Source organism: Primulina tabacum, chromosome 12, assembly GCF_025594145.1.
Source record: "Primulina tabacum isolate GXHZ01 chromosome 12, ASM2559414v2, whole genome shotgun sequence".
Classification (NCBI taxonomy): domain Eukaryota; kingdom Viridiplantae; phylum Streptophyta; class Magnoliopsida; order Lamiales; family Gesneriaceae; genus Primulina; species Primulina tabacum.
Window position 1 is genome coordinate 5,679,378 of NC_134561.1, and position 13,283 is coordinate 5,692,660.

Below are 13,283 nucleotides of genomic sequence, written 5' to 3' on the forward strand. Positions count from 1 at the left end.
GGCATGTCCCTAGGATATGAGTTGTTTGTATGTGATTGGTTTTGATTATGTGTGGGCATGTTTTATGATATGAGATTAAATACTATTTTTAGTATTCAAACAAAATGTTTTGGGCTCATTGTAAAGAAAAATTTAAACTCGTTTTTTGCTGTAATTAATTAACCCTAATCAAATTGCATTGTAATAACGATTAGGAGCTAATGGCCCCATATTTATTCAATCAAATATTAAGATCCTCAACTTAGCACACTCTTATCAGATTATATCAGATCTTCTAAGGATCATTTTGTCCTAACCCTACTATCTCAAGCTGCAAAGCTAAACGATGGTATTTGTATTAGTTTATGGTGAACTGAGGGTACTTAAACAACCATAAATTGTTGTGTGATAAATAAGAGTTTTGATTTAGACAGAGTCTTATTCGAAGTGAGTTGTTATAAAATGTTGTAAAATCAAAGTTTTTTTTTATTGCATTTATTCCTAAATGAAAGAAGTGGTGACGCAGGAGTAATCATCTCCGAATATCCATAAATTATGTCTTATTTACCTTACACACTTTATATTGTCTATTTGCATATCTAACCGTTGTGTTAACTGCTGCTTGATTTGAATATTTAATATATCACTAGTATAATCAAATTATTTTCGTACTTATTCACGTTAAGTGGTCCAAAAAATTCTAGTTGTTTAAGAAAGTACCTTAACAACCTAAAAATAGTTAAAGCAAGTTCGATTTTATACCAAATATTTTAACAGAATTTATTCACTCCTTTTAAACTTTGTTCTGATCCCAAAAAAATACCAACCCCATCTCCTATGAATCGATGATAATATAATAATTAGATGCATCATAATTTTGCGAACTTTGTATATTTGGAGATCCCATATGATATAATTATTCATATCATGATGGAGTAGGTGAATACTTGATCAATATTAGTTTTGACTTCGATTTTCTTATACAAACATTTTATTGGACGAGCATGTCGCACAGGATTTTCCCAATACTATTTACCTAACTGTAAACGTGATCCACAAGATATTATATTAATATGTAGGTTTACATAGTTGACACCAAATTATAGCAACTACACATCCATCGTCATAAAAAAAAGGTGCATTTAGCTAACGAAACCATCGTTCTAGTAGTCAGCCCTTAAATCCAAAAAATATATATACATATGAATATATAATTAATTAATTAATTAATGAGAATAAATAGAAGCTTCTGAGGAATTTTGTTCCTCGGTAAAGACTTGACCCACCACAGCCAATTTTCTTGATCATATCCTCCAAATAATTAACCCATCACGAATAATATATTAATTGTCCATCTAGAAGCATTGTTTTCATATGTATACGAAACATATAAATTTAATATAAAACTTTTAAATTGAATAAATGTGTTCCTTTCTTAAACTATCATATAACTTAATATACACCAATATTCAGAGGCGGAGGTACATGCAATGATACCGGACTTTAGTCCGGGTGGCCCAATTTTTTTTAAAAAAAAATTTATATGTAAATTCTGTATAATTTTGAAATAACATGATATTAGCCCAGGTAAATCAATTTAAAATATTAAAAGATTTTAGAGTTTAAAATTCTAGTCCGAACAAAGCCATATTTCTGACTCCGTCACTGCCAATATTGTTCGGCACACGATATGCACATGCATGTATATCAAACTTTAATATAAATATCATTTTGTATATACTATATGTTCATACAACTAGTAATTATATTATATTATAATAAATATTTATTTTCACAATAATTCATATTTCAGAAAAATAAGTATATTATCGAGAGGGAATTTTTTTAGAAATTTTTTTTTTTTGATAAACTTGGAAGTTTCTCCAAGAGTTTCACACTAGATAATACTTTAGTTTACATAAATTATATATATATATATATATATATATATGACATTGACTGCTTGGTTCTCATTTTCTTCGATTTAATCCATTCAACTGAAGAAAAAATAAATAGCCCGTCGATCCAAAAACATCATAGAAAGGAACCAAATCAAAATTAGACACGTTAAAAACCAGATGTTCATCTGTGGCAGTGCAAGCTTCAGTCATCAAGATGAAGATGATAGAGTAATCAGTTCGTATCCGGCACCGAAGAGAACGACGAAAAAGAGCTTGAGTTTCTGCAGAATCGGCAAGAATTACACCACGAAGAACCCTTATGCAAATCGAGGATTGGACAAATTCTACGCCCTTTTGTCCGAACTTGACGAGAAGCGACAGATGATCTACGCACGGTTGGGTTCCGAAGCGATCTCCTTCGTGCAGTTTGTCTACTCTAACGACTCGGATAAAATCAAGCCGATAGTGGTGAGGGTTAAGGAAAGAAAAGAAGAAGCTAACCCTACAAACCTCGCCAAGAAACCGGTCATTGCTACTGTAAATAATCCGGTCGGAATACGCAGGAGTCATTCCGCGATAGGATCCGAAAAAGTTCATCAAGAGAAGATTAATCAGGTACCCGATGAAAAACAAACGCAGAAGAAAAAGTCATGCCTCACATGTAGCGAGAGTTTTAAGGTTGAAAACTTGAGACAACCTTTTTGCTCTTTCCCAATGATGGTGGTCTTGATTTTGGTCTTTCTGGCTACCTTTGGACGATCTTTCGCGATATTATGCGCTTCGATCGGATGGTATTTGATCCCTGGAGTCATCACAGGAGATAGCTGGAGTTCGTCACCACACGCAAGAAAGGCGAAGAGGAAGGATTTCGATAGGAAATCGAGTGAAATAACGAAGATTGCGAATAAGGAGAATAATGATATTGGTGTTCAAGCTTATCCAACAAGTGTTATCAATAAGTCTGCCAAGTAACATATTGGCCACTGAAGAAGATAGTGAACATTGGTGCTCCTAAGTTCTTCATTTTCTCAAGTTTTTTTTTTTTTTTTTTTTTTTTGTAAAATTTGGAATCTTGAGAGGCCCGAAATGTAAATACTTTTCTTCGATTCGTGTTAATAAGTTTGTTCGAATGTTTGCGAAAAACCGAGGCAAGAGTAGATCATTTCTGGTGTTAGATCTGCCTAGTTCTGGTCTTGTTTTAATTTTTCTGGTTTTGTGCATGCATATTTGTTCTTGTTATTATTTTATTTGATTTTATTTTTAGCTGTTTGATTTTGAGTATGTTGATTTGATTAATTGCATTGAATGAATCCATATATTTGACTTGTTCTTTGCGCGTACATTATGTATGAAATCAATGTTCATGTTCAAATTCAACGCTCTTCATGAAATACGTGTGATCTGCTCAAAATTTGTGTTCTTTTTATGTCAATGTTGGTATTCTCTGAAATAGGAACAAAAGTTCAGTGAAGTTCATATCTTATCATCGAAAAATTTGGTTTCAATTTTCTTGCTTATGATTTTAGAGATAAAATGTTGGATATTTTATGAAGGGAAGATTACGATTTTTGGGTTTTAATCATGTCAAGTTGCGGAACTTGTTTTGGGTTTTAGTTATGTAATTTGTCCAAATTGGTGGATAAAAATCAAAAATTGACAAGTTACATGATTAATATACAAAATAGGTCAACTTACGTTACTAAAATCATAATTTTCTCTTTTATGAATTATATATGTGTGATTTTATGGCTTGAGTACAAGTTACTTTAAGTGTGTTATCTTAATAGTTGATTTAATGGTCCATATTTACCACATTAACAATATAAATATTAATATTAATCATAAGATATAGACTTTTTGATACACAATCAGGTTATTACCTTAAAGATAATAGCATCTCATCAACCGATTTTATGTATTCGAATGAGGCATATATTGACTATCCAATTTGATCATAATGACATTATGAGTAGGTCTCTTGTGAGATGATCTCACTAATCTTTATCTGTAAGACGGATCAACTCTACCGATATTCACAATAAAAAGTAATACTCTTAGCAAAAAAATTAATATATTTTAATGGATGACCCGAATAAGAAATTCGTCTCACAAAATACGACTCGTGAGACCGTCTCACAACTTTTTTGCCAAAAATTATTCCTCGATATAATTTTTAATCAAAAAACAACTTCCGGGGTGTTAGAGCATCTTATAAATTGTTCAAAACAACTTATAAGTTGTTTAAGAGCTTATAATTCCTTTTTGATAAATTTTAAAAAATTTTATCAATTGTCCAAATAAGTTGTTTGATAACTAAAAGTTGTTTTTAAAATTTGGGGTACCCCAACTTATATGAAAATGTATTATTTGAATAAAACAAAATTATTCTTATTAATTTTATCATATCTCAAATATACCCTTATATAGTATATCATCCAAATTAATTTCAAGAACCATAATAATTATTAATAATAATATTTTAAATTATTATTAATTTTTAATAATAATAATAATAATAATAATAATAATATTGAATATTTTTAAAATTATCATAAAACTAAATTTCAAATTCCATTTTATATATTTCATATTATTGAAAAATTCTGAAAATTTAACACATATATTCAAAGTTGCACTTTAAAAATAGGTCAAGTGGATCGCTTGATCATAGCAATATAAAATTAAAGTAGGTACAAGGAGTATCTATTTATCATGTATATTTGCCAAAAAAATTAGCATTAATGCAATAAATTGAGTTTGTTTTTTGCACATTTATTAATCTGATTTTCGACGAACTTCACAATTTTAGTCTAAAGTGTCAGCAATATCGAGTGTCATGTTAGCGACGTTCCATATCAATATTCCGACGAAAATTGGATTAAAAATATTAAATATCAATTATTGTACAAAGATCAAGTTTTGACCAATTAAAATGAAATGTTATTAATTTTATCCCTTTCAGACTGAGAAAAATTAGTTCATGATAAACCAAATAGAACATCGATTGACCATGGATTTAGGGTAGATTATTAACAGAAGGTTATGACCGTCATATTAAATAAATAAATCAAACAGAAGGTTACTTTTAACAACCTCTTCACAATCTTGTATTTTTTACTAGTATTTTATTTTAGAGCAAGTATTTATGAGACGATCCAACGTGAGTTTTTGTATTTATTTTAGACTAGGTCTTTTGTGAGACAGTCTCACGAATATTTATCGACGAGTCAACCCTACCGATATTCATAATAAAAAGTAATATTCTTAACATAAAAATAAATAATTTTTCATGGATGACCCAAATAAGATATCTGTCTCACAAAATACGACCCGTGAGATCGTCTAACACAAGCTTTTGCCTTTATTTTATGTTATATTAGCGGATCCTGACATATACGATGCGTGTGTTCGTGTCTTATGTAAAAGTATTTTAGACAAATCCAAAATTAAATCACGACTCCAAATATAAAGTTAGCACAAAAAATTAAGATAAATTTAGTTATTTCTAATCAAACATCAATGAAATTAACATAAAAATATAATATATCCAAACCTAATTCATAAAATTTCAATTTCTCAAAGATACAAGATACTCAAAAATTCAATCATTCTGAAATATAATATATCCAAAACTAACGTCATAAAATTTTGATATGGATATTGTAAGGAAAGAAACCCAAGTCATTTAAAACTCCATATCAAAATTTTATTGTAATGTCCGGTTATCTCTACAAATGATCTCATTGCTAATTGTGTTGTTATTGCTATCATTACGGGTTTAAAATCTTCATTATCATACATTTAAGTTCTATATGACATGTGAAGGACCGTGTGTTGGGTACCTTGAGGTGCTTCAAACACAATATTCTCCAAGAGCTGCAATAGCTCGTGTCCTAAGTAAACACCGATGAATTAGATCAGATTTGGTTTTTAAACCAAGCGAAAAATATCCGAAATAATCATTTGTTAAGAAAGCTGATACATTTTAAAAGCTTTTAAATTATGTAAACTTGTTAACTGAAATAAGAGGAATCTGTTCGAGCTTGTATCAGTTCAGTTATAGTGAAAACTGAACTAATATCAGCTGAACTGATCAAATTAGTTTAAAGAAAAAGTTAAGCAGTTAAATACACAAGATATATTTATGAATGTTCTAGGACTTCAACTGCTCCTATGTCACCCCTTCTACCTCCTTGGGTAGGATACACTAGAAGAATTTGATTTATACAACATCTTGTACAAACCTACTCAGCTTAGGACTTACTCTACTGCCTAACTGATCTCCTAGTCTAGAATGAAGGCATCACCTTCCAGCCAACACTTGTTTAACGTCTATGTGTCAAAGACTACATACACAAGTTTTACGTCTTTGTGCAAGACGATCTTTGAGTGGTGGTGTGTGTGTGTGAGAACGGATATCTGAAAACTACCCGAAAGTGTTATCACACACTGAGGGAAATATGCTTCTAAAACTAAGCTGATAACACGTTGAAGTGTTCCTTCTGGGCTGATTGCTTCTTCAAAGCTGATAAGCATTATGCATGCCCTCTTTGTTTTTCCACACACTTATTCTTTATTGGTCTTCACTAATCTTCTATTTATAGGCGGGAAGCAGATTGTACAGTGAGACTCAATAATTGTATCCGTTGCAGCTTGAATGCATTCCTTGAGATTCGTGTCTCGCCTTTTCCGACATCTATGATGAAATATTTTGTCTTTGAGCTTTGCTGCAACATCATTATTGTACTTTAATTGTAGAATTGCTTTTGTACCTTTGTGCACAGCTGGATTTCATCGTATAATCTTGCTGAGATCTGCAACTGATTGAATCCTAACTGATGCACCTAACTATTTGATATAGGTGGATTTTACATGTTTTTTTATGTTATGTGATGTCTCATTGTGTTTCACATATTGTTTAGATTGCATGTATTTTGTTGTGTTTTGTCATTTGTTATATTTTTTTATTTGCTCATATGTCGTGTGGTTGAAAATGCAGGCAATTCGGAAATAAAAAGAATAGAAGTGATCAAAGGCCGAAAGATATCCGCTCGGGCGAAAACTTATTTGCACCCGGGCACCTGCAAGATGTGGATTGGAGAAGAAGGCCGAAATATATCTGCCCGAGCGGAAACTTATGTGCACCCGGGTGCATCAATGGGAAAATAAAAGCAGATTTACGAGGGACATCCGCCCGGGCGGAAACTTATTTGCACCCGGACGCATTTGATTTTTGGAAAGATTCTAGGGTCGATTTGCTTCCTTATTTTGGAGGCCATGACTGCTATGGAAGGTTTTTAGAGACGAATTTGAGGGTAAGGAGGATTCTTCGGCAGCCACCAAGGAGCTTTGGAGAATGGAGGAGCTTGGAGTTGAAGATTATCGAGATTCCAAGCATCGTTTTGCGTTTTTCTTCAAATCTAGTATTTTTAATTTAAGGAGATCATACCCCGAATCTTTGGTTTGATGTATTAATATTCGACGTTTGTTTTGTGTTTGAGTATGTTATTACGTTCATTGCGTTATTAAAGCGTAGCTAACTTTAATAATAATCACATATCACAAGTGAGTTTGAGAGAATAACTTGTGCTAGGAACGGGTAATATAGTCCGTGGATCTACAATTTACATAGAAATATGAAATTGGGTACATGTTGATAGTTATAGTTCTAAGTGTGGGGACCCGGACGCTAATCAAGTTCTTAATCATCATTGGGACTAATTAATCAATTATAAAACAGGGTCTAAATTTTTTTTTTTTAAAATGCGGAACGTAGTGACATAGAAACATATATACATCTCAGTATATAAAGTACCAATCCTGTACCACATACATTTATTCAACTACGGTTTAACAACTAATGTCAAGTGTCCAACCCTATCTCTAATCCAAGTCCGGAGCCTCCACTCTAATCACGATCTCTCCTCATCTCCTGGACCCTGATCCTGTCCCACCTGTTGTCATGTACACATACAAACAAGAAAACAGCCGGATAACTCAGGTGAGAATAAAATCCCAGTATAAATCAACGAAACATGCAATCATATAAACAAATATAAAGCATGTAACAATATCAGCAATATGTATCAAATCTAAAATATAATCAATATCAAGCTGTCGACAATGCTCTTAACTGTGCAATTCAGACTAGACTCAATCCTAGTCTAGGGATCCCGATTTCCAGAAGTTGGCATTCTTATATCGACCAACAGTAATAGAAAAGACTCCAGTTTTATTCACGTCGATATGGTATCGATCACCAGTAATAGAAGAAGCTATGATTCTATCCACATCGGTATAGTATCGATCACCAGTAATAGAAGAAACTCCGATTCTATCCACATCGATATGACATCGATCATCAGTAATAGAAGAAGTTATAATTCTATCCACACCGATACGGTACCGATCACAAGTAATAGAAGAAGCTACAATTCTATCCACATCGATAGCCAAACATCCAGTGACAGACTTTGACACAATCACCAATACACTAACTTATGACATCGTGCAATGTGCCCGTGGCGATCCCGCCACTATCAGGCACTTCTGTCATAAGATTACTCTTCTAATACCTGCTATCTATAAATCAAGAGAACAAGTATATCAATCAAATCAATGCAACATCAATGCAATAAAGTAAAGTATGTGATTTAGGGAAACTCAAGTCTAAACTGACTCAAGTCGATCTCCCAATACCACATTGACTTATACCTTCCGTTTGTAGTCCCGGTCTGAAGCAATATCAGTTCTAAACTCAAGAGTGTCTCTGTAAATCTGAAACGATATATTGAGAATCATAATATCAATGTTCTATTCTCAATTCAACACTGAATCTGATTAATCTGGATTCAATTCAAATCACGGTATAACGGAACAATTTCAGTATCCCCGTCACTACCATATCAACAGACATCAATTACAAATCATAATTCATATCCGATATAGTCCGTAACTCATTCATAATCTAAATCTGTCCGATTTCAAATCAATATAATCATAAAATCATAACAATTCCATAATCAGTCTGTTTCTCAATCTGATTTCGATTCTATGATGTCTAACATGTCAAGAACATCATATATGAATCCTATTCAATTCTGACAATGACATAATTTCAAGACATGTCAAAACTTAATAAAACTTACGTCCAGTTGAAGCCTGCGTTGATAGAAACACAGTACTGAAGTCAGATTACAATTCGGACTGACGGATTGAAGTATAAAGGCGTAAGGATTTTTCACTCTTTCACAGAAACCTTTTCTCGATTCCTTCTGCTGGTTTTTGAAGAATATAGCAAGATATACGTATATATATATCAAGTTGCTCGGTTAATGATACGTGTCTGTTTTTCATGAATTTCGGTCGGCGCTCGGGCGGTGCTAAACTACCACTCGGGCGCAGCATTCTCTGTCCATGCGCTTGTTTATTATGCACTGGCGCTCGGGCGGTCACAAAATACCGCTCGGGCGCCGCATCCTCTGCCCAAAACATGCTCCTGTTGAACAGTGGCGCTCGGGCGGTTATTTTCTACCGCTCGGGCGCCAATAGTTCTGTCTAAAAATTGCACTCTTCATATGCTTTGGCCGATCTGGTCTCGTAATAGCCCGTCTATAATTATATCAATTCATAATCAATAATATCATATTAACAGAATCAAAATCTCGGGCATTACACTAAGGGTCGAAAGTTAGGGGATTTCATAGACCAAAATGCAATTCACATTTGATAAATAATTAAAGAAATTTAGTTACGTCACTGAGTGGAATTAGTTTGGCATAGCTCGAGAGAACATGTTCAATTGTGTAGGAAATCCTAACAAAGGCATAAACAATTGTCAATGTTAATTGGTTAAATTAGGGAGGGATAGGTGAACCAGAATTCCCAACAAATTCATTTGTCATTAAATTTTAATTAATCATTTTAATCAATCATTTAATTTTTGAATATTATAGTTATTTATTAGTTGCGTCATTTCAGTAGTTAACTATCAATCCAATTATCGTTGCTAAAAGTTGAATAGTTGAAAATAATAATTGTATAAAACGATATATGTGGGAACGATACTCGTACTCTCGTACACTATATTATTACTTGACATCGTGCACTTGCGATTATTTCGAGCTTAAATATTATAAATTTTTATTAAGGATTTTACAGTGCAAGTTTTTGGCACCGTTGCCGGGGACTGTTAATTCACAATTTTATTTTTAGTTATTTTCTTTAGCATTGTTTTATTTTTCTTGAGCTAACACTCCATATTCCATTCCAGATATCTTTTCTGGTGCATGCCAAAGACACTTGACGTGGAGCTTGAGCAGTTTGACTCTGAAATTGAAAGAAATTTCCGCAAAAGAAGACAACAGCAGAGACTTAAGGAACTGATGGAGAGGCACGAGCGCAAGCCTGAGGAGGAAGACCATAATGATAGACATGTTGAGGTGCCACGCCGTATACCGATGCTAGAGTATGCCTAACCTTCTTTGGATGGTTCACGCCCCAGCATTGTAAGGCCTATTGTGTGGGCGAACCAATTCAAAATCAAGCTAGCTATAATTCAGATGATCCAGAATGCGATCGAGTTTGGGGGATCTATGTTAGATGATCCAAACAGCACATCGCAGAATTTCTTGAAATTTGCGATACTTTTAAATTTAATGGAGTTTCTGATGATACTGTTAGATTGCGTTTGTTTTCTTTCTCCTTACGTGACAAAGCTAAAATCTGGTTAAATTGTTTTCCTGTAGGTTCTATCACCACATGAGAGGACATGACGAAAGCATTTTCAGTAAATACTTTCCTCCATCTATGACCATGAAGCTGCGGGCAGACATCACTACATTTGCTCAATTCGAGCAACAGTCTTTATATGAGGCATGTGAGCGTTTCAAAGAGATGCCCACATCACGAACTGCCACTTGGGTTAGTCGTTCAAACATTTTATTATGGCTTTCTTACTCCTAATCGTACTATGATAGATGTTGCTGCTTGTGGAAACCTATTGAAAAAATCTGCTGAAGAAGGATATGAGTTGTTGGAGGAGATGACTTTTAGCAGCTATCATCCTCAATCTGAAAGGAACAACCAGCGGAGAAGTGCAGGAGTTCACCAGGTAACTCAGCTTTCTGCTATTACTGTGCAACTTGATGTCTTGAATAGGAAATTGGACAGCTTGAATATGGGTGGCACGACTATACGTGTTCAAGAGATATATTATGATAAGGTGCAGGTGAACACTTTGCGAAGGACTGTCAAGATGGCAATCCCTTTTATGTGAAAAACGAGGCACCAGTGAATCAAGTGGGAGTCCAAAACCGTCCAAGAATGATCTGTATTCGAACACATATAATCTTGGATGGAGGCAACATCCCAACTTCTCACGGGGTGGACAAAACAGTCAGGATCGACCACAGGGAGGACAGACGTATGCAAAACAACCCATGTACAGATCTGACCCTCCCAGAGAAGAAAAGTCCAATATGGAGCAGATGATGTCTAAGTTTATCTCATCCACCGAAACTAGACTCTAAAATCAAGATGCATCGATAAAGGGGCTAGAGAATCAGATTGAACAGTTAGCTAAGATGATAGCAAGCAGAGAGCCGGGCACCTTGCAAAGTAACACAGATACCAATACAAAAGAGAAAGTGAAGGCCATCGAGTTGAAGAGTGCGAAAATTTTAGAGTCCAAAGAAAAGGACAAAAGTCAATTACCGGATGAACAAACTGAGACATTCAAAGGTAAGTCTTCTTGTTGAAACATTTCATGTTCGCAATCTTAATTTTGATGTTAACAAAACTTGTTTTGTTTGTTTCTAATAATCTACCTTAGTGCGCAGATAGCTGAAACTGAAATAATCAATTACGAGCCATAACTGAAGCTGTCGAAGATGCCAACTGAAAGCATCAACTGATCAACTAAATTAGATCAATTCAACTGACGTATCGTAAATGAGTTCAACTGATTGTTCAGTTAATAGGAGGTTCAGCAGGAGAACCTCAGAAGCCCGGCCAGCCGAAGGAGTGTTCAACTGATGAAGAGCCCAACTGAGATCAGTTCAACTGAACAAGAGTGAAATCAGTTCAACTGACGAGTCAACTGATTTCACCAGCCCAACTGAAGACCTGTTCAACTTATCAGTTCAGAACATCAGTTAGGAGCAATTAGTTGCAGATTAAGACAAGATGAACTTAGTGGAATATAGCTGTGCGCAAAGGTACAATAACTTTTGTCCAATAAAAAGGCAATGATGGACGTTGCATCAGAGCTTAAAGACAAAAGTTTTCCAGAAAGAACAAGACAAATTTCGAGGAACAGATTCAAAATGCAACGTATACAATAATTGAGTCTCACTGTACGATCAAACTTCGCGCCTATAAATAGAAGGTGAAGATCAGTGAAGAATAATAAAAAGACATATACAACACAAGAGAGAAAAGAGAAGGGCTCGCGTATAAGTTATATCAGCTTAAGAGAGAAGCATTCAGTCCAGTTGAGGGAATATTTCAACGTGTTATCAGTTTAGATTAGAAGCATATTTCCCTCAGTGTGTGAGAACACTTTCGGGTAGTGTTCAGAGATCAGTCCTCACACATACACACACACACATCAACACTCAAATACAGTCTTGCACAAAGACGTTAAACTTGTGTATATAGTCTTTCTCACATAGACGTTAAAGAAGTGTTGGCTGGAAGGTGCTGCCTTCAGTCTAGTCTAGGAGTTCAGTTTAGACGGTAGTGTAAGTCATAGCTGAGTGGGTTTGTACAAGGTGTTGTATAAATCAAAGTCTTCTAGTGGATCCCACCCGAGGCGGTAGAAGGGGTGACGTAGGAGCAGTTGAAGTCTCCGAACATCCATAAACATATCTTGTGTATTTAACTGTTTAACTTTTGTTTTCAAACTGTTTGGATCAGTTAGAGTATTCGTCAGTTCAGTTGTCACCATAAGTGAACTGATGAATGCAAAAACTAATCTAGTCTTTTGGTTATTCATTTACACAAGATATACAAATATATCAGTGTTTCTTAACGAAGGATTATTTCGAGTGTTTTTCGCTTGGTTTTAACTCCAAACTCGATCTAATTCATCGGTGTATATTTTCTTAGAACACGAGCTATTGCAGCTCTTGGAGAATATTTTGTTTGAAGCACCACAAGGTGCCAGGCAGACGATCCTTCACTTCTAACTCTACACCGACACTCACTGCACAATCCAAAATTGTTATACCTCCTCCTTTTCCTGAAGCATTTAAAAAATCAAAACTTTATGCGCAATTCGGTAAGTTTCTTGAGGTATTTAAAAAATTGCACATCAATATTCCTTTTGCCGATGCTTTGATGCAAGTGCCTAGTTATACTAAATTTGTGAATGACATATTAGCAAATAAGAGAAAGTTGGAG

At 34.4% G+C, this 13,283-nt stretch overlaps 1 protein-coding gene across 1 annotated transcript; it reads left to right on the top strand.

Annotated features, from left to right (window-relative positions):
- Positions 1-1,954: 1,954 nt before the first annotated feature.
- On the top strand, positions 1,955-3,154 carry LOC142521462 (uncharacterized). Its single transcript, XM_075624664.1, has one exon. It carries the CDS (start codon positions 2,058-2,060, stop codon positions 2,850-2,852), a length of 795 nt encoding a protein of 264 aa, XP_075480779.1. The 5' UTR covers positions 1,955-2,057; the 3' UTR covers positions 2,853-3,154.
- The last annotated feature ends 10,129 nt before the right edge of the window (positions 3,155-13,283 follow it).